Source organism: Gallus gallus, chromosome 21 (genome assembly GCF_016699485.2).
Source record: "Gallus gallus isolate bGalGal1 chromosome 21, bGalGal1.mat.broiler.GRCg7b, whole genome shotgun sequence".
In the NCBI taxonomy this organism is placed as follows: domain Eukaryota; kingdom Metazoa; phylum Chordata; class Aves; order Galliformes; family Phasianidae; genus Gallus; species Gallus gallus.
In genome coordinates, this window is record NC_052552.1 from 3,537,993 (window position 1) to 3,565,171 (window position 27,179).

The window sequence follows — 27,179 nt, forward strand, 5'->3', positions numbered from 1 at the left end:
AATTCAAGGGGAATATCAGGAAGTTGTCTTTTCTACTACTTTCTCCCTGATTTATATAGCAATCTTTTATTATAAACATTCTGGCCCTGGTTTAAAGGTAAGAAATAATCTGCAAGGAGCTGAGGAGCACACAGGTAACAAAAGCAGCACAAATATTCTCAAGAGACCAGATTTCTTCCAGGTTCTGGATCCCAAAGCACACTGTTATACAACATGCTGACATTTCTCAGTGTATGCTCAACACATTACTCATGAACCAAGACTGGAGTCTACATAGAAGTCTTCCACGGAGGTGAAGCAAACATTTCCCATTTAGTTGGTCAGCAGTATAAGAAATGGATAAGAAACAAGAGAAGCTATTAAAAACTGTATTTTTTTTTTTCCCCCAACAGTTACATTTTCAGTGAAAAGATTAAACCACAAACACTTCACTTTTCTCCTTGAAAAGATTCAACAGCTCAGAAATGCCACAGATACACAGGGAGGAAGCACATTAGCTTGACAACGACAGGCCACCACAACCCAGCCCACTCATTCCAGCCAGCATCAGAACCACTCATCTCCCCTTAAATTAACCCTTTATGGCCTGCCCAGTTTACAATAAAATTAAGATTAAAGTGCCTCTTAGGCAACCAAGTCAAGATGTAAAGAATCATCTGGGCTTGTTCCTGGTTTATTTTAATGAAATAGGCTTTCATTCAGCCCCAGCAAACAGGAGGTAAAGAGAAATTTCCACGTTGAACCTTACGAAGCTGTAACAGAATCAGAAGGGTCTTCTTTCATAAATAGATGTACAGTTGTTCTCATTACATATTTATTTGCTCAAGATAAATTCCCCCCTCATGCTCACAAGTCCATTCTTCCTTCTGCATGCATTCTACGGTTTCTTTCAAGCTCTTCCCCCCACTGTGAGACCACAACAGCAACCTGTTGTCAGAACTTCTTGCCATGAAAAAGGGTCACGTTGTCACAGATTCCAGAGCTGTTACTCCAAATAATTAACCACCACATGAAAAGAGCCAGGAACAGGTGAATGAGTGGATTTCTGCTTTAATAGGTTTTCAAACATCTTAAAATCAGTGCAACCCATGGGAAAATCTGGAAGTATTGTACAATAAATGACCTGCACACACCAGAGGAAATGAAGTGCTAGATTTTAGGCAGCAGTGCTTGGAATTTTAGGCTTCTGATAGTCTACGTGCAGATTCCTGAACAGTCAGTGCACTAATTTCACTGCAGGTTTTTAAGTTTGTAAATGCATCTGTGTGTGTCTGAAGACCCTGCAACTACTAAATAGTAAACCTGAGTGTCACTTGTCACTCACCATTGGACAGCTTAATGCAGTGCTGCTACCTCTTGGACCAGTGCCTAGAAAAAAATGTTATTATCCGGGTTCCAGATAATTTCCATCTCACCAAACAGTCTCAGGGAGCAAAACCACATGTAATTTTTCAAGTGACTAGGAACTTAGTTTAATAAAGCCCAGTGAAAGTTGGATTTAAGTTAACGATCATTAATTTTCCCTTGTATGAGAGCTAGTCTCGTGCAGCAATTAAAAGGTTAAAGTGGAACTCTATGTCGTATTTTAAACAAGTTCACATATTCTCTATACAAATTTGGCAAATTCACGTCACAGCCATAGTTCTCATTCTTGCAATTCCTGCAAAATACCTACAGCTCCTCTGTCAGAAGCAAAGAGAGAAGCCACCTGAACGACCAGATTAACCAGGAGTTCACAGCACAGCCCACACAGAAGCACAGAACGGCTGGTGATCTCCATGTTCCAGCTGAAACAGGTAGGCTTACTGAACTAAACACACTTTCAACACATGCTCCCAAAAGAGCTTGAGGCCACAGAGCAGGTGAGTATGGAAAAACTGATGGCATCAGAAACACTGCAGACAAGAGGGAAGGAAAAACATTTCAAAGCCAATCAAAAACAAACAAAAACAAACAAGCAAGCATGTATACATGTATAGATGTAATAAATATTGCAAAGCACATTTGTCTTTTTCCCCAAGTCAGTAAGGATAAAGTAATAGCCAACGCACCAAAACATCAGCTTTCTGCAATGAAAATGTTGATGTCAGCAAAACACCTGCAAGCCAACTGAAGATAAAGCATTTGCATTGTCAACCAACCACAACTTGCTTCCAGTTCTACGCAGCCAAATCAAACCCTCTTCAAATTCACAACTTTGACCTAAATAAGCACCACAGCATGAAAAGCTTCTTTAGAAGTAGGATGTCAAGAGACTTTAGAATAGAAAATAAAATGAGAAAAGATTTTCATTGGTCAAGTTTAAGAATTGTCTTCCTCTAGCCAATCAGTCTGTCCCTTTGAGCCAATCAAAAGTACACCTTTAGGTTTGTCCTTACTTAACACAGCCCAGCCGAGCAGCAAAAACATATAGGAACAGATGGCTGTGAGATGCATTCTGAGGGTTGGGCAAAGGGAAGCAAAATTACAAAGGAGGAGGACAACCATGGAAAACTTAGGGTGGGCAAAGGAACTTATTAATGCTCAGCCATCGTCCTCTATCTTCAGCAATCACACTGTCCTCTCCAGCTCTGTGTCGTTCAGGTGTCCTGTAATTACTGTCTTCTATCTTCTGTCTCTGACCTGGAAAATGCCATCACAACATCCTCAGCACCTGTAACAGAGACAAGAAAATGTGTGCCATGATCACTTCTGTAAAAGAACAGTAGATAGATGCAGTATCCAAACTGTAATCCTGTAAATGCACAAAATCAACAGGAAAGGAAAAGAGCACAGAGAGAACAGAAGGCTGTGTTTTCATATTTTTGAACTGGAACTGAGACTTACCTTTGCTAAGCAATGTTTGTTTTTTTTTTCCCTAATCTAAAGAAATCTTTTCCAGAAGAGTTCAATGTGTGGACTCAGTTCTTCAATTCTTTTCCTCAATTGAGGCCATCAGCCAGGTAACTGCCATCAGAACTCACATCCTCTAACGTGCTATTACCTTCCTGTGAACCATCTTCAAGTCTTCCATCATCTTTCAAGTGGGCACTCATAGCAGGAAGCCCTAAACAGCTGGAGAATCATTTCTGATAAAGGCTTGTAAAAAGCATTCCATGCTAAGCAATCATTCTTCAAAAAAGATAACACAAGATATTTAGAAAAAATAAAGATCAGCTTTCTAGACTTCCTGGATGCAGAGTGTGATCTAACTGGCACTTAAGGAGAAACTTCTTCAGGACAACGGGGAAATAAAAGCACACCACGTGGTAGTGTCAAATCAGCAATTTAAATCAAGATCTCTTGTCTAGACAAGAACTGAGAGAGAACCCTGAAGGTCTGAATGCAATGTTTTTCATTTCTGGTAAAAATTCGATCCCCAGCAAAGTCAGATAAAAGTAAATGCTCTCTTTCATCTGCAGATCCTCTAACAGCATTTATTTAATCAATTAGAAAATATGATGAAACCACCAGTCACTGTCTGTATAATTTCTAAAAATCAAATGATCTGAGACACTTAAGTGCAACAGATGACTCAAAATGACCATTTTAGCCTTCATTAATTAATTTGGTCTGCCTGGGATAATTTTGCTTAATAAGGTTTTCCTCAAAGCCTCTATTAAAGGATTAAACAACCAAGTAGGAAATGCTATGAGCAATGCTGACTGCCTGTGCCATTCAGATCACTGATCAGCTTTGCAGATATCTTTTACCGGGGGTTTGGAAAGTTCAGATTCAGCATGGATGGAGCATCAGCACATGAAGCTCTCCAGAGCCTCCCACCTTGCAGCACATCCAGCAGCAGATTTCAGCTCTGTGCCCCAAGCAACTTCCCCTGTACACCTGCACGCAAGGTAAAAGAGGACTAACAAGAAGTCCTCATCTGTTACAGCTGTATGAACGCCAGCAAAAATGTCACTCCTCAGTTCTCTATTTTGCCCTCTAGTTGCAACACAGAAGGAAGAAGGGACTTAAAAGGAGAGAAAGAGAAGGTGATCAATTCCCCCTGCCAATACCCTTAAAAACTAAATCAGTGCTTATGAAATGTGACTACATTTATTTTTACACACTCCATAATTTATATGTTTTATGTACTCAAAGGAAGAAATCTTAAGTACCGAGCAGTAATTTGTTTTTCAGATGCAGGACCAACATTTTCTAGAACTACATCAAAAAGTGCTGCGGTGCTCCCTCTTGCCAACACATAGAAGCCCTGCAGCCTTCTCCCTTTTCATCTCCTCCACAAACTCTGTTTTTTCCTTGATCAAAACATTAATGGCACACAGCACCAGAATCCAGGTCTGAATTCACAAGCTGCCATGATGATATTTTTCCTTCCAAGACCATAAATACAACAGCCACTGGCCTCTACAGGGAAAGGATTTTACTTCTAAAGAACCTGAAAAAACAAGACTGTGCCAAAAAGAGAGGGAGTAATGATACTGAAATCATTAGCAAAGCAAGTGCACATGAAGCACAGCCGATGCCTCTACATTTTGTATGCATCCCCTTTCAAGCCGCAGAGGCTTTGCTATGTGAGCCTGGAGCAGCCTAGCAACAGCAACATCAGTGGTGACGTCGCATGGGCACGGAGATGAGCTGGATTATCTAACAGATGTTGATTGTTTTCCCGACATCTCCCCTCTCTACAGGCTAAATACGAACAAAATCATTCTTACAGGCACCCTCATGAATTTCATGTAGAAATAGCACTCCCTACCAGCTGCACAGCCCCACAAACCCACCGGGCAGTACTTCTGCCTGCCCTGAGCAAGCCCAGCTCTCGGTGCTGCTCTCTGCACAGCTTGCTGTGGTGACCGAACAGCAGTTGAAAACACATGATGAGCAGAAATAGCTCTCAGCAAAGGACACCGGGAATTCCGCAGTTCATTTTGGCTTTACAATCAAAATAGCTATCACTGAAGTGCAGGTTCTCACTTCACCAGTTCCTGTTCTCATATTCTGGGCCCATGTGGCACAGCCTCAATGCCAGTGACGCTGTCAGCATGAGCTGGTAACGTGCCATTTGCCTGGACTCAACAGGAGAAGAGAACAGAAGAAGCACAGCTTGCCAATACGATCAGAAAGCAGAAAGTCAAGTCATAAAATGATGTTCTGTCTGGAAGAATAAAGCAAAACTAGAGTAAAGAACACAGCATAAAAATGTGGAAAATGCTTACATGCCTATAGCATTACTGCATTACTACTATGTGCATCCTAGATGGCAATGGAGACCAATGGGATGGAGAATTAGTCTGGAATTCAAAGCTGTAGTCTTTCACATCCAAAGCTAACAGCACAGAAGCTACTACAGTATTCCTGCTTTGTCACTGATGTAATTATGATAACTGTAGTTTTAAAGTTGCCAGAATTCCTGAAGAAAACACCTTGGAGGTTTTTTGCCCCATGCAAGATCAGTAAAGAATGAACTTCATGTGTACCTCTGAGCAGTATTACTTCCAGCTCCCTCCTCGGATCCTTTCACTATTGTAGCAGAAGAACCAATGGTTCCATTTGCAGGAAATAAATGCAAAGTACCATTTGTAAGAGCCTCGGGCAATCACATTATAAAGGGCCATTTGATCCATCAGATAAAAGATAATACCTTCAAGGCAGATCGATGAGCAGCTAGGTAATCCCAAGGCACAGCACCCAGCAGAACAGCACCCATCTCGTGTGCCTCAGAGCAGTGTGCAATCTGCCAGCTCACTTTACCCCTTGTTGTCTCCAATATAAACACTAAGGTTCCAGCAAATGAGTTTGTCAAGCATTTTGAGTTCCTCAAAGAGAAGGCACTGTATGATTTTGAGATGCATATCTAGTGGTATTTCAGTGATCTGAAAGCAGAATGAAAAGCTTCTCTGCTGAATAATAACCACCTTGCTTGAGTAAGGGCAGAAGTGCACAGTGCTATTGAAAGGCACACTCTCCCAGGAGCCAATTGATACGGCAGTATTTCTGAGGATACCTTGTAGCCAAAAAACAAAACCTGGAGACATTTCTGTAGAATCAGTCCATCCATGTTTCTCAGCACAAGAGCAGGTTTTGTTCACACCCAGTCCTGAAACCCAAGCTAGCCACAGCTGAATGAAACCCATGGAGCAGGGCTGCTTATTAAGCACTTCTATAGCCACTTGTGCTCATGTACAAATACAAACACGTCCAGAGAACGGAGTAGGGGTTTCTATGCAGTGAAAGGAAAGCGGGGATTAAAGTACTAATTAATAAGGCCTCTGCAACAGTCTCACTCAGCTCCCACAGCGGATGTTTTCCTTCTAATCAAGTAAAAAATTGAAAAACCAGAGCACAGGTTATAAAGTTAAGCTGCACATTGCCAGAAGTCTGCAACTAAGACAATAGGACTGTGGGCCATGTTTACTTCTTGCACATCCTGCACCGAGCTTTGCACTTCCACTAATTAACGTATAGAACAATGAAGAAGTTACACGCATACCTGACGTATACCCTGCACTCTATACATACAGCTCCTCTCTGCATAACCTCTCCTTTCCTGGGCACGCATGTCTACACTGAAATAGGGACTTGTGTATACCCAACGGAATATCTGTCATCCTCCTTAATGAGCAAAACATTCATTGCCTCAAAATCTCAAACGCAAAAATGCTTTTCCCACTTCTGCCTTACACTTTCACACCCCTATCCCTCCTACAGTTAACAATATTTAACTTGTAGCTTTCCATAGCAAGGATGCACCAGCAGTGATACCAAGCCAGTAGGGTACAAGCTGGATTAAAAACACACTGCCTTGACCCCAGGCAAGATGTTACCTGCAACTGCTATGTCCAAGTGTTCCTGAAATGATGTACAGATACATGGAACTGATTTGCTTGCAGCCACCTGCAAAATTAATAAACCTGAACAGCTTTCACAGATCAGAAAGGTGAACATGTTATGAACGTCAGAAGGATGCCAAATGGAAAATATATACATATACATACATATATATATATATATATATCTTTGCTTTCCCCAAGATCTTTAAATATACGTTCCTTTAATCACCATCCAGCAATCGTGTGCTAAACATTAACTCTTTTGTGAAACTCTCAGTATTAATATCCTGCTAGTCTGGCATTCTAAAAATACAAGCTGTGCTGCTGAGAGGGAGAACGCAGTCAGACATGCATGATGTTCAAAAGGAAGGAAACACTCCGTGCTAAGGAGAACTCTGATATCTCCACCACTATCTGGTATTTCAGGGCTGCAGACTCCCTGTTAACTCCACGAGCAGCCTAGATCCATTTTTAATACCCTACCATCCAGAGAACGTGTCTAACCCAGCCAAGGCGTGCCTGCATCTCAGCGCTGCCCTCCCTAAGGGACCAGCTTTCTTCAAGAACCAGCATGACACTCCTGTTGCTATAGGAACAAGAGAGCTGTAATCACCAAGGTCTTAGTATAATTCACATATCAGGCTTACTAGCTGCATAGCTTCCATTTTCAGATACACCACAGAGCAGTGACTTAAGGCAGCCAAGTGCTAGCCTACCATTTAGCAATTTAAGTGACTGAGAAGCAGGATTTTCTTTTCCCCTCTCAGGTGTTTCTGTGTACTTCACTTCCTGGAAAGTGCTTTGCTTGTGTTAAAAATATGTAAGAAAGCTCTAGTTTCATCATTTCAAGCTCAAAAAACTTAACGAGGCTGAGCTGCTCTAGTTGATGCTGCAATGCAGGGAAGAAGACTAACAAGCAGCATCTTGAAACAGCTCCTGATCAAATCCTCCCCTCTAGCACAGGCAATGTTTGCAAAGGGATGGCTTCAGGTTCCTCAGTTATTCCTGGAGCCATGAAAACAAAACAACAACAAAAGTCACAGGTGTCAGCTAAAAAAAGTCTTTCAGCAAAGAAAAATGCCACATATTTTGCACTTCCATATATGTGTTAACAATATTGCAGAAATGATCCAAAAATAAAATGGTTATAACATTAAATCAACAACATGGAATGAGGGTTTAGGCTCTTGATTAACATTAAATTCACATATTAAATGCTTCAGGGGAGAGTTGGAATACAAAGAATTATTTTAAGACTGAAATATTTATTGTAGTCATTCAAGATTCTCAGATACGTTGTTTTAATATATGTTGCTCTGCAAAAGTGAAGTTTGGAACACATACTAGATAGCAAATGGAAATAGGTGCAGTTCTGTCTGCTGGAATACTGCAGAAAGCCCCAGCCAGTGGTTATTCCCCTGTGATCTACACAAATACATCCAGCAATGCAATCAGCTCAACTCAGAGTGGAACGTTCACTCCCCCACGCACTGTCACATAGCTGCAACTATGCATGGACACATTGGTTGCAGGACTTCCTGTGGTCAAACAAATAGGCTCAACTAAGGAGCTGACAGATCTTTATCAAAAGCCAGCAGGGAGCACCACACAGACACCAGCTCAGCAGTCTCACCTTGGGTAACTACTGTGAGGGACCACAGGAAGACAGCCATTCTAAGACAGTGTTTCATGGATGCAGAACAAGGAAAAAATTAATGAGACTGTGATGTACTTAGAAAACTCAAGATCATCCATCTATATTCTTAACAAGAATATAATAGAGCCTTCTGTGTATGTGGGTCCAGATTGTAGCACATGTGATGCACTAAAATGTGCAGGTCAGTACCAAAGCTTTTAGGGCCAAGAAGGTCATTCCCTTTTTGGGAAAGAAAAGAGCATAAAATAGCTTTCTGCCCCATGTATCCCTGCTGGAGAAAAAGGCCTCTAAAGATTGGTGTGTCTGGAAGCAACTGGTCCTTTTATTGGAAGGAAGACTGAAATCCACTAACCTAGAAGTCTTTGGAAGTAACTCCTTAATAACACCTCTTTGTGTGTATGTGTGTGTGTGTATGTGTGTGTGGCAAACTGCATAAAGACTAAAAAAAATCCTTCAGAGGAAACCCAATGAAAACATTAGAAAAGTAGGGAAAAAAACTCCTTTAAGCAACCTTGACAAAAATAATGCATTTAAGTACCTCAGAGCTGGGACCTGGGACAGTGTTTTTCGGTGCAAGATAATGCCATCTAGTGGAGATGAAATCTCCCTTTACATGGCAAATTGGACACCTACGGATTTTTCCCCCTCTATTTTTGATAAGTTCATGATGAATCCAAGCAGTGGTTCACCTACACTAGGTTGCAGCCAAAGGGCCCTGGCAGCTGGTGCTGATTCTCAATAAAGAAAAATCATGGAAGGAAAAAGAGCAAAGAGCAGTGTTAGCATAACTGACTATTACAAACCTGCAGAGATTTTCTAGGGATCAAAGTCCTGAGCAATAAATTACAGTTGCTTATGCCTTTACAGCATGCTGCAGCTTCAGCTTCCTCCAGAGGAAATGCTATTTGGCTAGGATTCCTCATTACAATTTTCCTTCGTGCTAAGTTCCAATTAATTTGGAAAGATGGCATATCTGGTTACGGAAAGGACTGATGGCTTTTTCCACCTCTCTGAAGAATTAAATGTTTTCTTTGTACTGTTTTCTTATACCAAGAAAAACCTTTATGGTGAGGCCAACAGTTTAATTATAACTTGGGAGGATTGAAGGTGGATCGCAGGGTCAAATCACACAAGAAAGACAGCAGCATCCCAGATCAGATCAAAGCGAGCATTAACATGGAGGCTTTCACTTCCCTAGGGAAGAAGTCTAAAGAATTCTCAAGGACTTATAGAAAACGATGACAGAAATCATTTGGCATCTGTACAAGTCTGGAACAAAGACAACTTTTTGAACAAAGTATAAAGTTCTTACATTTCCTGTATTGCATGATTAGGGAGTCTAGAAAAACAATTAACTGTTGGTCTGTTGATCTCTCTTTTGATTCAGTTTAAAATTTATGTCAATACTCATTTTTTCAGCTGCAAGTTTATGGCCTGTATCAGAAAAAGCATCCTTCGGGGGTAGTTCTTAACGTTATCTTAACAGATTGAAAGCAACCAGAAGCACAATACTTTGAGCTTTCTCTACAACATTGCACCAGGAATTCTAAAGCACTCCAACAATATTAGAATGAAGCCTCCAAAGCCCTCTGAAAAGAAGATAGTTGGCTAATTTTACAGATAATAAAACCTGACAGCTTAGACAAGGAAGTTAGATCAAGATGTATAGGAACACAGCTGTACAAGTATCCCTGTCCTACGGCTGGACTCCTGTTCTTACTATCTCTTCATTGCCAGTTGAGACCATTCAGAAGACTTTTTTTTTTTTACTGTGTAAAATGTCAACTTTATCCCTAAAATGGTTACAAATGCCAACTGCCGGAGGCAGCATCACAGTTCTCTGTGATTGTTGAGATAAGTTGTTCTTTTCTCAATGCGTTCCTCAGTTTTTGAGGAGAAAGTGGTAAATTTTCACTTGAGACTGGCAGAAAAGCTTAGGAATTCTGAGCCAAAATACACAAGCATATCTATTTGCATCAATCCCCCAGCTATGTGAGGAATGAATGCACACTTAGAGCTGAAGTGCAAGTCTGTACAGGTTTTCTAATGGTTCTCTAAATGTCTCAGATCTATATTAAATTTCTCCTCAGCTCAGTTACTTCCAGCACAAGAAAATTTCCTCCCAAACCAAATCCCACATTATGAATGTGATCTGGCATAGGGACTATAAAGGGGGAAAAAAAGCCATGCAGAAAGCAGCATTCAGTTCAGAATAGATTTGCAACTTCAGAATAACACCACAGAATTATTTACCAAGATTTTTATAAAGAATTCACAAAAGCAATGCCTTCATCTCCTTAATAGGAACCCAAACAAATCCAACTAAAATAACACTGTATGGCAACTAAAGAAAAGAGTTTAATAAACAGCTCATAATTTACCACAACAAGTATGGAAGTTTTACAGCAGCAGTTATCTCTGCCTGCACTGTATCTCAGAAGTTTGAGTCCCACTGAACAATACACTCCAGTTCTCCTCCAAAGATTAGAGCAAAAAATGAACCACATACCTCAAATTGCAGGGTAGGTTTAAATTAGGAAGTATATTATTACACAAAGATAGGAAGCTAAATTTCGTATTTTCTGAAACTCTTCTCACAAATGAAATAAACACAAGGCAAACAAATCCAGCACTCACCCTGATCAATTGAGTGTTGAGGCAGCTGGCTAAGTTGGCTATTCACTACACCTGCATATGTGCGCAAGAACTCCTCTTCACTGGCAGTCAGCTGAAAGCGTACAAAGAGTTGGTCAGCAGAAAGGAAAATGAAGAAAAATTCCAGACATCACCTCTGACTTTCCAATAGGAAACATCAGTTACCTCTGCTTTCATCTTCAACTTTAAGCTATTATTCAGATAAATTATAATACCAGCAAGGCTACAGCTGCAAACTGGTACATCCCACATTCATTGAGAGATTCAAAGTCACTTTAAAACAGTTGTCTGATTTTCCTGGTTTCACAATAATGAAAAACTTTGCTGGAAGTAGAGAAATAATCAGATGTTCGGATTTAGATTCAAGCATTACAACCCTTGTATTTATGCAAAAAAAACCCTCAATTGTGTTTAAGCACAGGATAATGGCTAAATCAATGATAGCTAAAACAACTCACTAATAAAGCCAGACCATCATCTACCCATCTCAGTGAGCACTACCCCAGTTATTACAGAATTACATCTGCAAAGCCACAAAGCACAGGCTGTGACAGCACGTCTTACGTTTGATCCCATCTTCCTCAGCATGAGTAGGACTCTCACTTTCTGCTGAATGTACATCTCCTCCGGACTCTTTCCGGGGACGCCCTCACGGTTCATTCCCCTCCTGCCAGCTCCTGGATTTCCTGGAGATGTGATAAGATCAGAAAAAGACAAATCAAAACAGCTGATGGGGTATAATAGGAACAACAGGCGAGTTTAATCCCTAATCTATTTTTCAGCAGCAGGCAGAACACTTACTGACTCCAAGTGTGAGGAATCACAAGCTTCATCAGAGAAATCCTTGAAAAAAATCTGGATACCTGAATTGGGCCTTGCTCAACTCAGAGACTGAAAGAGGCTGATGTTCAGATACTCCTAGCTCATTATCTGTTGTCACATTACTGCAGAAGTAGAGAAAGAGCAACGTGACTCGTAGATGAAAGAATTGCTGACAGAGGAGCCTGTGTTTTTGTTTCTCTCCCCATAAATAACAACAGCCAACATGAAAACAGGATGCAGAACACACAGCCACGAAGATCACAACGGATAAATAAAAGTAGAAGAAATGTTAACTCTTAAGCCTGAAGTCTTTTGTTTTTAATTAACAAAACCAACAACCACAACACACCTACGGTTTAAGAATGGAAGTCATATGGAATATCTACCAATAGGTGGCACTACACACAAGCATCAAGAAAATGCCACTGCTGCTTCTATGCCAGCTCAGGAGATCCACACTCAGTATCCCACTACACATTGGGCATTACAAAGATCTGTAGTAAATACATATAGTTATTCATGTTTTTCCTGCATGACAGTCTTCAAGCCGTTTATTGATTTATCAAATATCTTAAAAGAGGTGATGTAATGTTCCTATTTAAATCTGGTTCTTCTAAAGTGAGTTTTAAATGAGATGGATTCACCATGATCTACATATTTAACAGGAAGAATTAAAACAATGTTAAACCTGCCCATTCAGGGAATACCTTACAAAGGCAGTAGCAACATGCGGGGAAAAGTACTCAGACAAGTCAAAAGCTACTGCAACTCACATATAAAGTAAGATTACAGAGCAACAGTGCTTTGCTCTTCATTTACTGTATGATCAGATTGGGTCAAAGTCTCAGCAACTACAGCTTTTCCTATTTGACAGTTAAAGTAAAACAGTCTTAAAGCAATACTGAGACTGAAAGACACCTCTCCATTGCTGTTACATGCAGATGTCCTTTAGAATGACAAATGCTACCCACCATATGTGTTGTGCAATTACATCAGGACATTTCCACAACCACTTGCAAAACCGGTCTATGCTCTAAAACAGTACAATCCATCTTAAGAAACGAAGGATTGGAAAGCCTTCCTGAAGTCCTTACCTACTTGGCTTTCCCAAGAAAGTTAAATTAATTTGCCATACATCATGCAATGCAACCCAGCAGAATTTCCCTAACCCTGCAATCCTTTTTCTGGTACACAGATCAGGAAAGCTCCCACATCCCCACCCTGCCCCCTCCCAAGTCAGTACAACATTAAGAGATTTCCCTGCCAACATACCTGCTTCTAAAAACCACAGAAGATCAGATAATCCACGTGCTCACTCCCAATTAACTGACAGATTTGGGGAAAGAAGTATGAGGAAATGGCCCTGTGAAAACAAAACAGCAAAACATTACAGGAACATACAAAGCTGAGACCTGGAAAAAAACAACAGAAAACCCAATACCTTTGGCAGCACAGTTTGCTTTATATCAAGGTGTAGCCAAAGTTTGTAACAGCAAAGCTTTGCCTGGAGTTTGTAAATCCTTTCTTATATTTAGAGAATAAGTTTTTTAAAGGTAAACTCTACGTCTGCAAGATCCATACCCTGTACATACCAGTGACACTCCCAATCACTAGAGAATGGGAGGCATTCAAGCTTTGCAGTCCTTGAGAAGCTTTAAGCACAAAAGCCAGCTCCCTGAAAAAGCCAACTGAAGTAGTGACATGTAATTTCTTCTAGATTAAAAAAAAAAACAGGCGTAGCTTACCAAAGATTTGAGGAAATCTACAGAGAAATGGAAAGCATTTGACCAAAATTACTGTTTTCAACTGCGCATATGGAATGTGAATATAGTAATTACAAGACTGGCATTTGAATGCTGGGCTAGAAAGTCCTCTGCACAGAATTTTTCAGACCAACCTCAGTGTTCAACCAACAACAGCTAACAGTTACATGTCCTGATTTTCGTCTTTTGGACTTGTGACAGGTATCTGATGCTGGGCACCAGGGCTCAAGAAGAGTTTACAACTCTTCCTGTCCATCACGTTAGCATCTAAGACAAATGATTCACGCTCACAAATGGAGTGGTAGTTCAAGTCTTCAGTAACCACAGAATGGCCTGGGTTGGAAGGGACCTCAGGGATCACTGCTCTGACCCTTCTGCCACAGGCAGGGTTACGTGCTATGAAAGAGCAAGAGCCTGCTACTCAAGACAGCACCACAGCTAGAACTGTGTATTAATTACCATAAGCTGCTGTACTTAAGTATCTGATTAGAGAAGATGCACATACCCACATCATTTGTTAACAAACTCCAGTTTACAATTATTAAACATATTCTCCCCCCCCTTTTTTTCCCCTCTTTGAAGGTCAGTATGTAAAAGCACAGCTAGACTAATAAAACATCCTTCAGGGCTGTTCACCACCCCATGCAGGTGTCATTACTTGCAGAGAAACAAGGAAGGGGTAGCTCCAACCACTCAATATTCTGTACACCGGGTTCATCAGAGAAAAAGGCTGCGTTCAAAACACTGCTAGTTTCACCCAGATGTTCTCTGCAGCAGCTCTTACTAACAAGTGCTGGAGGGAGCTGAGCTTTGGCGTTTTATCATTTAAAAGAATCATTTCACCTCTCCAGAGGAGAGAAATTGCCTGAGCTATCTAAACCATACCTTGTTAATTAGCTCTCACTGTTCTTGCCCTCTAAATATGCAGTCCCAAGGAAGATCATCTGCAGCACTGACAACAGGACTATTTGCAGTAACTAATTGCCATTCTCATTCCTACACACCTCAAAGTAACCCCACACAGTGTGCAGATATTCACTGCACACCTGTGAGAGCTCCTTCCTAAAGGAAAAGCTGAGCACATGGGAGCTAACCACTTCTGAGGTGTGTTACGTCCTACTCACAGTAACACAGTATTTATGCTTACCATTACAACCCCCAATCCTCCCCTAAGTCGCCAGTAATAGTCATCGTGCATTTGTTGTATTAAACACCAAACACAAATTAGATCAGCAAGATGAAATGTCTTCCCAGCCCTGTAAATTCAGAGGAAATCAGCAAGGCAATGGGCAAACCACCACACCTGCACACTGTATCTTGAGAGCTTCTCTACCAACCCATAGTATGAGTGCTCTGCATGACACACACCTTCACTGCTACAGGTCCAAGATGACTGAACTAAGTCAAATAAATCACGTCATTACTTTTTCTTAAATGCACAAGGGCAAAACACAACTACAAGGCCTGGTGACCTTGTTGTACCAACCAACTCCTAACTATTCTGAACATCAGCTCGCACATCCCACATTTTCGATTACACACCAACACTTCCCTGTTCATCTCTAACAAATCCTAAGAAATAAGATCTACAAATATTTTGCAACTGTGTATTTTAGGGGTGGGAGGGAAGAAGTGCAAAACATGAGAAAGAGCTCAGCAAACAGCTGAGGAACAGCTGAATCATCACCAGAATGAGTTACACTCACAATATCTCGAGGCCCAACAGATCTGTCTGCTGTACAGCAATCCACCCAGAGCACTTCTCAGAACGGTTAATTCTTCCTCTGTTACAATTATCCTCTATGCTCACTCATACCCACGTTTTGCTCCTGCCCAGCCCATGCTCATTGTGCCAGTGCTCAGCTCTGACTTGCTGTCCCTCTGTCTTCACAAGTGGTGAAGAGAAAGAATGAGAAAATCCCTGAAAGACGAGATATTGATCCGTGTGATCCCAAACAGGGAGATGGAATAACATGAACTGTCATATACCAGAGTGAAGGAATCTCCACAGCATTAATAGAGCATGGATGCTGTTCATTCAAGAGAATGAATGAGGTATGGACCTAGGAGAATCTGAATCTAGAAATAAACATAGCTTGTCAGCCACACCTCCCTTTCAGTTAGAAAAGATTCAGCTGGATGAATAACAACCTCAACCTAAGCTTTCTGGAGAAGAAGTGCCTTTCACGCTCAGTAAGCAGAACACAAAACCATCCAGAAGCTCCATTACACTTTCATTGGTACTTATTTGTCTAAGCCAAGAAATACAGGGGTCTCAGCTCAGCTCCTGGCAGTCATACCCTGAATTACTACTGCTAAAGGAAGAGATGTCACAAGGTGATGAAGCCATCAGCACGTGCTGTTCCACCGATCTGGAACTGGTCTCTCCAGGTATGACTGTTCAGCAAGGTGAACACCGAAGTTCAGCACCTCATTCATTTGGCAGATAACTTCCTCTCTCCTGAAGAAGACCAGGCTGTGCGTTTCAAAAGCTGTCCTTTAGGCTGCAACAATTGTATCTCCCACTAAACTGTATTAAATGACTAAATCCTTTATGTTGGTCCCGCTGCATCCAACACGCTGTGAAATGGACATAACTGGGTCACCTCATTTTTCCCTGCTTGGCACGCACAGGGAATGAAACTTGGTTCTCATTTATATTTAATATGATTCACAAGACAGAATAATGAATGAGGAAGCCCCGCATATTACATCCAAAGCTGCCAGCCCAGCTTTGCCAAAGTGACAAATTTGGGTTTAAAACCCATGATCTCCCTTTCCCAAGCAGTAAAGCTGCCCCATCCCTCACTCTGCCTGCAGAAGGGCTGGGTGAGCATCACAGGAATGCTCTCTGCTTGGCAAGGCTCAACATGTGGACTGGGCAGAGCCCTGCATGCCTGACATCCCTGCTCCCAGCCCTCTGCCTACCCAGCCCATCCGTCCAGCAGTGGAAGCAGCAGACACAAGCCTGTCCCTTTACAAAAGGAAGTTTAAATACCACCTCATTCACCGAAGGACTGAAGCTGGACTTCCTAGCAAGTCAGTAAATTGGGATGAGAGTAAAACAGGTTTATTCTGGAACCAGCAGATATGCGTGAACCTGAGAAGCTGGGCTACTTTGTGGTTATGTTGACAGGACAGAAGAGGACTAAGTATTAACTTTTCTGCTAATGGAAAGGATGCTCCCTCAGCTGTCCACATTGCTCATGGCCGTGAAAACTTCATCATGAAAAGAAAAAATCCCTCTCAGAAGTGAGCAGAAGAACCACACTGGGCTCCGTTCAACCACTAACCCTGCACACAACCGTATGGTAATGCAGAGATAAAATATTACCTTCCCTGCTCGCCACCTCCCATCCTTTTCCTAACCAGATTCAGAACATCGGCGGCACTGTTTGCACATTAAAAAAAACAGAGTTGGGAGAACTCAGGGCACAAACTCAGCTGAACAGCTCTGTTTTATGAACAGATGGAAACAGCTCCTAAGGAAACTCGGGCTTGTTGGCCAGAGCTGCTCTGACTGAGCTCTTTCAGTCAAGGAGCATTCCAGCACACAGCAACCAACAAGGACAGATTTATAACCATTTCCCTCACTTCCACCTCCTCTCCTACCAACTCAAAACCTGGAAGGGCTTTTTTTCTGGGCGCTGCCACAGAAAGGTTTATTATAAACAATTTCTCAACTGACACCCCCACCTTTTTTTTATTTTTTTTTCCCCCCAGATGAACCAAAGCACATTTCATATCCCAAGAGAAAAAAAAAACTGATTCCAGAAATGAACATTTGTAAGTTTGGCATAAAGCAAGTTACTGCAGCACTCTGCTTCATCTTAAGGGCCATGCTTACTTCACGCAACACACCAACAAAAAAGCCAGCTGAGCTTTTGTTCCTTCCTGTTGGTTATTTCCCCCAACACTTCTCTAACACCGACAGTCTTAACACCTCCACCTTACTGGTATGGAAAGAAGCACAGTAGAACTGAGCAGCCTGCACAGCCTAGATTGAAGGCAAAATAGGCAGTAAAGTGTCCGTAATTGTGAGTAATATTTTACATATTTAGTCTTAATAATTTAGGGTACTTAGAGCAGCTATCTGACAAGCTCTTTAAGATGTAGGTTACAGCTACTTACCTTTATAATATACTGTATTATTTCTAGTTACAACCACACGGAATCCAAGAGGAGCTGGGTCAGCTACAGAAACAGCTTTTTCTTCAATCTGTTCTGTTGGAGGTAGCAAAAAACCTCAGTTATTGGGATAGGATTATAAAGGCTCAGATAAGGAGCTACAGTGAACAACCCAACCACCAGAGGTTTCATTTGCACTGCACAAATGCAGTTAACAGCTGGCATGAGGAGGTCCCCTTCACCCTCTGATATCATTACCCAAGGTGAAGCTGCTAGCTCCCACTGCCACACCACTGAGCACTCAGTGGTCAAAATATGGTCATAACAGCATATTCCGAGTACAAAGGGATGCAGCACCTTGAAGCCCTTGTTAATTTTCAAAGGCCGTTTTACAGAGAGCAGCTTGAGCACTGAAAGCTTTCCAAGCTGGAGCCCAAAACCTCAAGTCAGGAAGCAGAGTCTGCAAAATCCTGCTACCAATTTTCCTCTCATTCTATCTGACTCATGACCTTCAGTCGCAGGCAGCTGGAGGCTGGATTAATTTCCATCTCCAGAGGGATATGGCAAGGAAGAATTCATAACAGCTACCTATTTATAGGTGAACAGTAAGAGCTGAAGTATTTGTCTATTTTTGTCTTATTGTTTTAAATCCAGCATTATCTTCTACTTTATCACAGAACCTGGACCCCAGTGTCAGATTTCAGTCCATTTCCAGCTGGAACTCCAATGATAGATTCACATCTCTTAAATGAAAGAATTTGATTTAAACAAAACCTCTGCAGTCCTCCCTCTTCAAGAAGGGAGCAGCCCAAACCATTGCCATGGTTTAATGAAGTTACTCTTATATCAATGCTCAAGCTGCCATCCTACTTTTACAATCACCATTTTCATGGAATTACATGTGTGACCTTCAGGCACACACAAACCACATTCATACTGTCTGCCGTAGCACAGCAGCAAACTTGAATGCAGAAGAAATCTCTCACACCTCATGCAATTAAAAGAGGTGCTACAGGTTTTTTGGCAGTCAACTCGAAGCCCCTGAAATTAAATGTATCAACAGCAACAAAACCTTTGAAGATTTCCATCTCCAAGGTATTCATACTTCAAAAAAGGAATTTGCCAAAAATGCTTCAAGAAGCTGCAAAACATGGCAATAGCAGTTAATGCTCAAATTATATCCCAAGCCAAAGAAACAGCTCCTAAGAAAAACTACAATACTTTACTTCAGCCAAGATGATCTTCGACAGCTGAAATGAAATGTTGCTCTTGTCCTGATCTCCAGCACCTCTCTCAGAGGCTCAGTGCAGCTCTCCTCTTATTTATAATAGAGCTACAAACCTTCTAAACAGGAAACTAGGCCATAATGATAGATAGCTAATGACTTTAACTACTGGGTATCCCAAACAACAGAATCATGGCTGTAAAAAAAGTGTTACGCATCCATCATCAGGACGAAATAATGCTTTCCACTGAACTCTTTATAAATATTCTAACTTTTCAGATTAAACCAAGCTTACAACAAGCCAGACAACTTGAAATGCCTGAAGACATTGGTTTTGTTTCCATAGTTTGAACTTAACTTGAATCAAACTGGCGAAAATAATGAGCACCAGAAATAAGTAGCAGTTTTATCAATACTTTACCAGAATCAAAATATTTTCCATTTAAAAACTGTATAAAATAAGAGAGGTATGCTATACATATCAGAAAAATATATCCCCATATAACATTCTCCATCAATGAAGTATTGTATTTTTGGGCTATTAGTTGCAGACACCAAGGTCAGACTCCTGTATCACATCTACTCTGTGTTCATCTCAGGAACAGCCCCAAGGGCAATGCACAAACACATACATAGAGTACATGGAGCATCCAGACCAATAACTGCGGTCATATCACCTCCTTGTGAACTCAGTCAGCATTATGACTGAAGTCATGTTTCCAAAGCTCTGCAAGAAGTCATAACATCAAACCTGCAATCTTCTGAAGACTTACAGACCATTGGCACTATAACTGGGATTTCCTGAAGACTGACATTAACATTATAGAAACCAAACTCAACAGGCTATAATGCAACTTAATCCATGGGATGCAAACGCCCTACACCATAAACTCCAAAAGAATTAGTTGACCATAGAAGCAATAAATCAGTTCAGTCTTCCTAATGAACATGAAATAAGCCTATTGTGCCTTCATAATCCTCCTATGCAATAGAGTACAGTGTCAAAATTGATGCAAGCATCTGCGGATGCCCAAGGTGTACGATGCTTTTTCTGCATTCCTCAGTAACTCTCAAGTGGCTTGAAATGGAACACAGAGCACAAACACACATGAACAATTGTACACTCAGAATTACCAGGCAGCACTAATGGAGAAACACTTCAGGATCTGTTTCCAGCATTTCCATACTGTAACTGCATTCAGATTTCTGAAATTAAACTGTTGTTAACCTCTGGATAGTGCAAAAAATTCATGTTTCAACCTCCAGTAACAAAAAGGCAAGTGACATTACTCATAACCACAAACCCATACGGAGTGGTCTAAAACCAGAACATACAGAACTCCAGTAAGTATCTGCAAGCAGTTAAAATAACAATCATATTTAACTTCAATTTCCAAGCCTGCAGTAACAGCCCCCTAAACCCAGAAGGGCCGATGGTGGAGATGGAGAGCAATGCCTACTGCATGTGTTTCTCTGCACCATTCCACTTGCTGAAGCACCATTATACTAACAGGCAGTCCTTTGGTACTCATCAGCATAGTATCTTTCTACAGATGCCTGGCATATCTGAGATAGCTTTCAATCCAAAACGTGACTTATGTTGCCCTGTAATTCGTAAGGACATCTGAACACCATTAATTACAGATCATATGCATTTCTCACTGAAAAGGACTACAACTCTTTCATAGCAGAGATTATGGCTAACTGGATTTCTTTTCGTAAAGCAATTAAAATGTGAGCTGTTATTAGGCTGCTGACTAGCATTTTAATGTTTTGCAATACTGCAGCAAAATACAGTGTCAGAACCAAGGACACTTTGAGATTAATAGCTGCTGACTTCCAACACTGTCTAACCATTCTGGCTTCATACATCAATACTGGCTGTAAAACACTGATGAATACACCCCTTCCAACACCTACTCACCTTGGCCTTCAAAGGGAAAGAAAAAAGAATGTCACAATCCTGTGCTACTTTCTGCATAATAACAAAAAAAAAAAAAAAAAAACCAAAGAAGTGCTTTCAGTTTTGAACCTATATAGTTTAGGTTTTTAAGCCATTTGAAGTGCTATTTCATTAATACATCCTATCTAAAGTCAAGGATTAATGACCATTTGCCTAACATAAATATGTTCCCTGATCACACGCTTTTCAATACCCAGAGCACAGAACCTTTGTCTCCTCAATCATATGGTAACATCATTAATATTACTGGAAAATATAGGCAAGAGACCTCCACTCCTAGGACCTTCATAAAAGAAAGCCATGAGAGCTTTTCTTGGTAGTGTTTCCTAGCTCAGTCTGTAGAGCTCTTCTAACCCCATGTGCAGAAGCATGGCAGCTCACCTCTTCTCTGAAGGATGGACTTCTCTAAAGGAAGGATGGAAGGATGGACAAGAAGCACATGAAAAGGGATTTGGTTATGTCCTTTAGGTCACCAAAGATGAAGAAAGGACAAAGGAAGAAAAACAACTTGTCAATTTTAAGACAGGACTTTTAATGTTCATAAACTTAACATGAATTCTTAGCTACAAAGCAATTTTACTGCGGACATTTTGCTACCTGTAGTTTTTGGTAAAGTGAGATTACAAGGAAGGAACTCTTGCCTCCGAGGGACTTCCTATTTCTCAGGAACAGGGATGCAATTTCCTTCCTCCCTAGTCACAATTTTGTACATACAGTTAAACATATTAGCCCTAAACTGTGAAATAACCCTGTATGAGGTCATTGTCTGACAGCACTCCCCCACTAACGTGCACAAAGGCTGGAGAGAAGCATGCACTGACTGCAGGTTCTCTAAGGGTTGTGAGTGTGAAGCCCCACTCATGCTGGAGCAGCCTACCCCAGAACCACAGGCTGAGAGCACTCATGTTAAAGGCACCCAACCTGAGTCTCGTGGAAAACTGAATGTACAACTGCCTGGAAAGTGCCACTTATTCAGAGATTAACAAAATTCAGCACCTAAAACTGATGGTTTCACAGTGTCATATATGGAAGGAGACATAAAAGTTCCTTCTACCAAGAATACGGGTATCACACATGCAATAAAGCATACTGTGACTAATCCAACTCCAATTACGTGAATGCTAACAGAAGGTGTTAGCTCAGGGACTATTAAAAACAACGCTAAGGACCAGGCAGATTCTTCTCCAAGTTAAAAACTGTGAGATTTCACACTTCTCAGAGCTTCCTGAGGAGTATACACTGCATATATTCTGCAACTGGCAGAAGAGGGCAGAATGGGGCAAAGGGAATCACTGCAGGTCAAGACAGACTTCTGCCCTTTCCAAACTGTTATTGCAATCACAGTACATCCTTATTAGCACCAACAGAAGGAGGGAGCTTGTGGCAGTTATGTCAAAAATTGCAGCTACTTAGAAAATGAAATGGATTGTATTAAAAGCCAAGTGCCCAAACTGTATTTCTTCACATATATGCACTATTACACAAAGAATTTTATTTAAGGATTAAAGTAGCTTTTGTAAAAGCCAATGAACTAAGAACCATGGCAGTAAAATGTGAGAAAAGTTCTGCAAAGTGCTGCATGTGATTTGTGAAAGACACATTCTGCAGCCACCTGCGGCTGCTGACCAATATGCAGGGATAAGAGCTCTCCTTAAAAAATGGCACTTCTGACCTCTGGAGTTAAGCAAACACTTTCCCAAATTCTACAGAAACCAACAAGTATTATTTGGCATCCACATGCATTCCTGCCAAAAAAGCAGCTAAGCTGATGTGAATGCTCCTACTTGTCTCCATTTGGCATCAATTCCTATGGTTAATTATATTTTAAGTGTGCTATTGCTGATCATTCTGCTTCAACATCCACTTTCCACATTTATCTTCAAGCTTGATATTACCCTCCTGAGGTAATAATTACCATCTGAGCAAGTCACCAAGACACACTGAAATCACCAACATCCCACGTAAGACACAGCACAATCGATTTCAATACAATTATTACAGTAGCAGATGTCAGAGAGCAATGGGACTGCACCATTCAGTTGTACAAAAGGCCACCATTGCTAATTTACTTCAAGTTGCTTCAGCCTTTACACCCTCACTCTACACAAACTCTGCTGCAGAGATGTAGGTCACATTTCCTTCAAGTGCACATGGGTGTGTGTTTACACGTACACTTCGTTAAAACTCAAAGAAATTAATTAAAAGCTCCTCACTGACTTCTGTGTGCATTGAATCAAGACCTAGGTGAGTTCAAAAGGAAAACAATTATACTTAATTAAACATCACAACATTCTTGTGAATTAGTCAACTCATTTTTATAGAAGGATAAATTGAGTGCAAGTCTCAGAGCTTGCTCATGGTCACACAGAGCTGAGTGCTTCAGTTGCTTCTATTTTTGTTACTTATGCTCATCACCTATTGAGAAAGTAGTTTCTAAAAATCAAATATGCTCTTGGTCTGAATACCTGCAGGAAATAGAACGATTCCAGTGCAACAGAATCTACTGGCTACATTTCTGTTCTTCAATCAATGGAATTCTGCCAGTCCAAACCAAAGTTTTTAGAGCTCTTTCTACATCAATTTAACTCCAAAAGAGATTTTTTGGCATTTTGGTTTGCTTTTGAAACACTGGTTCAGATGTGATGTTCTGTAAAACATGAAGGATGGCCACTGAGAAGCAGAAGGATGGTCACCCTTCTTAAATTCAAATTGGCATTTCAACTATATCTAAACACTGTTACATTCCATCAAATCAACATTAGTGAGCAGAACCCATTAATTCCCTTTCCTCCTTTCTAGGAACATTCGTTACGTAGCTCTCCCCCAGTGCTGTGTCTCCAAACAAATCTCAGAGTCAGAAGAGTATTTCACTCATTCAATTACCAACTGAAGTTCCTCATTCATCCAATCTTTGATTTCTTCTCGCCTACCAGAGCAGAAAGAGCAAAACCAACAGTGCTGGCCAATAGAAGACATGGGGAGAAAGAACTGTAAGCTTCATCCATTCTCAAGAAGCAGAATAGTATCAAGAAGAGTAACAAAATATTTTTTGGTTTTTGTTTTCCCACATGAATTTAAGTTTGTAAGTATGAAGACTTTCATTAAATTTACAACTTATGAGTATATTGTTTTTCTCACATGCATACAGCCAAGGCTATCAGACCACCACCATTTCTTAGGGTGTGGTGTAAGTAACAAAACGTTGTAGTTATACCAGCTTACATCTTCACAGCATATCAGCATCAAAACATGACCATATTCCAGGGCTAGTCACATATTGGTGTACTTGCAAGACTTCTTAGGAATTAAATTAATACTTTTCCATCAAATCCAATCACTCAAACTGGTAGCAACCTGCGATGCAAAGAGTTATTTCAATACCCAATGTAGAGATTAGGTATCACAAATAGGAATTGTGTACAGCTTCTGCTGAGATGGTTTAACACAGAAGGCCCAAAACAAAACAACTTGTAGATTGATACTTCAAAAAAGAACTTACAAGACACAATGGACTTTGGTTCATCTACTAGAAAAATATACAGGACAAACTGGCTTTAAAGAGGGCTCAGTTTCTCCATTCATACTCAACAGCAGCTTCCCAAAGCCTCCATATGTACCCCACTTTGGTGCATCTTTGACACCTCAAACTAGGTCAGACACTCAGGAGGGATGCTTCGTAGCCAGCAACAAATTTAAGAATCAAAATATTTACTAAAAGTCCTGAAGGTATTTATTAGAAACAGATGATAAATGTGCTGTAGAGAAAAAAAAATCACTCCTATTAAGCTATTACAAATAGATATCTCCAAATTAGCTGTTCCCAAAGCAAGTCATCAGCCCTTAACAGTAGTCACACCTCATCCCATACACATACTTGTTTGGTTCTGGAACGTACCAGTACTTACTGATTGTTGTTCAGATGATAGAAGCTTCATTTAGTGCTGTGAGCAAAGAAATAACCCCTCTGCTCACGTCTCCACCATCTGTGCAGTACACTGAGCTCCTACACACAACTGCAAATAGGCACTTAGGTGAGGGACAGCAGTGCTGCACATGATGCGCATGCACTGCCCAGACTCCTGTCAGGCTGCAGGACCATTTTCTGAGGATTACAGTGTCCTCCCAGTTGGATGCCAAGGAACACTGAAAGCACTTGTGTTAACTTTTCATAATTCCTCTGGCAATGCTTCACATGAGCTAAACCAATGCTATGCTAACTGAAGCAGTTGTGGGTAAGTCAAAACTTCATCCAGTCACTACCAGTTAACTTTTTGGAGCGGCCTCTGCTCCACCATTCACCCAGGCCTGCTGGCTTCCTTGTAGCTTTTTCACTCTTACACTGCACTAAAAGAGCATTCAAATCACCTCACCAACAATTCTAAGTTGTATAGAAGAAGCTTCCAGTTTCTACCGAGACACCAGAACTGTGGTATAAGGGATGATTGTTTCTCAGCTAATGCCAAAGTGAAGCAGCTCCAGTGTATCTGAAGTACACCTGTCAATATCTTCCATCTGATTCTATTTGTAATCTTTGAAATAAGAGAGAGAAGCCTGGGTTTACAAAAGATGCAAACCTGAGCTTTGTCTCCTCTCAACTTCCAGGTCTCCTACTTTCAAAATAAAGTTCTTTTAAGTTCACAGCCTCACTCTCATCATTTTACATAGTGTTTCTCCTTCAGCAGACTACCTTGCATCACACACGAGCTCTAAAAATATCAAGGGCAAAAGGAGTTGACAGCTTGAGAGTTCACAGACCAGCAACAATTAAACAGAAAATCTGGATTTTAGAATTTTATTTTATTTTTTAAGGTGACGTTCCCCAAATACACCAAAGATGTGGTCATCATCATAGCAGAGTCAAGCTGGAGGAGAAACCTAAGCAAGCCCACCTAACATCCCTCTCGCATCTGGCCTGGTGGCTTTTATTAACCATCGCATCTGCAGAATGTCTTCCTCTCATCCCACAGAGCATCAAAGCTTACTTTGTTAAACGCACCAAGATGAGGAATGGTCAAATAAAAGATGATATACAGCAGAACAAAACGTCCTCTTCTTGAGGGGAGAGGAAACAAACATCAGTCTACAGGTCAAACATACCCTGACGAAGGGCATCTGGATGTTATGCAGAAACTCTCATCTCTTGTCTGCTTTCTAGCATGCAATTGCATTCTGATTTGAAAATTGACGCTGCTCACGCATCTTTCCAAGACAGACAGAACTATGGCCAGCCTGCAGATACTGCCCATCTTTACGCCTAGCAGAAAGAAAGTTAGAGTGCTGCTTCAGATGCTCTAGAAGACCCTGAGCAGACACACAGCTTAGAGTCAGGGCAGATTACCCACAGAAGTCCACCATCCAACGCACACCACGGCGGGTGCTGGCCCCGAGGTGACGGTCAGGCACGAGGGGCTGTGCGAGCCCCCCCGGAGGTGACACCAGCGGTCCCACCGCCCCCAGCACACGCTGACGAGGGAATTGCTTCACGCAGCCATTTCTGGGCTGGGACCCAGCCGCCCTGAGCCCGGGTGCAACATGACGTAAGGGATGATGCCAGAAAACGAGCAGGGCACCTCCCGTACCTGTGCGCCGGGACCACGGCCTCGCAGCCCACGCCCGCTCCGCAGGTGGCCAAGGCCGGGCCCGGGGGTGCGGGGAGCCCCGGGCGTGCGGGGAGCCCCGGTGGTGCGTTCCCGCACTGGGCCGGGGCCAGGAGGGGGCTCGGGAGCCGGCGCGGAGGCCTGGGGCGGCGGGCGGCCCGGGCGAGAGCCTTTGTTCCCGGCCGGGCACCGTGCACAAAGGGCGACTGCGCTCACCTGCGTGCGGGGCCGGGCCGGCCCCGGCGGTGCTGCGGTGCGGGCGGCGGTGAGCGCGGGCGAGCGGAGCCGTGTGGAGCGGAGAGGAGCGGCCGCCTCCTCCGTCGTGACTCACCGCGGCGGCCCGACGAGGCAGGGAGGGACGGAGGGAGGCGCCTGGGCGGCTCCGGGGGAGGGACCCGCCGCGTCCCCGCGCCCAGGGCAGCGGCGGCGCCGCAGGCACCACCCGAGAGCCGGCCGGGAGGAAGGGGCGGGGAGGGGCGGGGCCAGGATGGAAGGGGCGGGGCGACAGCAGGGGCGTGGTCCGGATGAAAGGGGGCGGGGCCGGCCGGAAAGGGGCGGGGCCTCCCGCAGCTGTAGGCACCGCGCTCGGCGCCGGT

At 42.1% G+C, this 27,179-nt stretch overlaps 1 protein-coding gene across 2 annotated transcripts; it reads right to left on the minus strand.

The window, feature by feature from the left end:
* Positions 1–1,034: 1,034 nt before the first annotated feature.
* Positions 1,035–26,920, minus strand: CTNNBIP1 (catenin beta interacting protein 1). 2 transcript variants are annotated; one of them, XM_046903183.1, is made up of 6 exons: positions 26,800–26,920; positions 17,802–17,894; positions 13,180–13,270; positions 11,650–11,771; positions 11,068–11,158; positions 1,035–2,653 (listed from the first exon to the last, which is right to left on the minus strand). In XM_046903183.1, the coding sequence occupies exons 4-6, from the start codon at positions 11,743–11,745 to the stop codon at positions 2,595–2,597; spliced, it is 246 nt and encodes an 81-aa protein (XP_046759139.1). In that variant the 5' UTR covers positions 11,746–11,771; positions 13,180–13,270; positions 17,802–17,894; positions 26,800–26,920; the 3' UTR covers positions 1,035–2,594.
* Between the last annotated feature and the right edge of the window lie 259 nt (positions 26,921–27,179).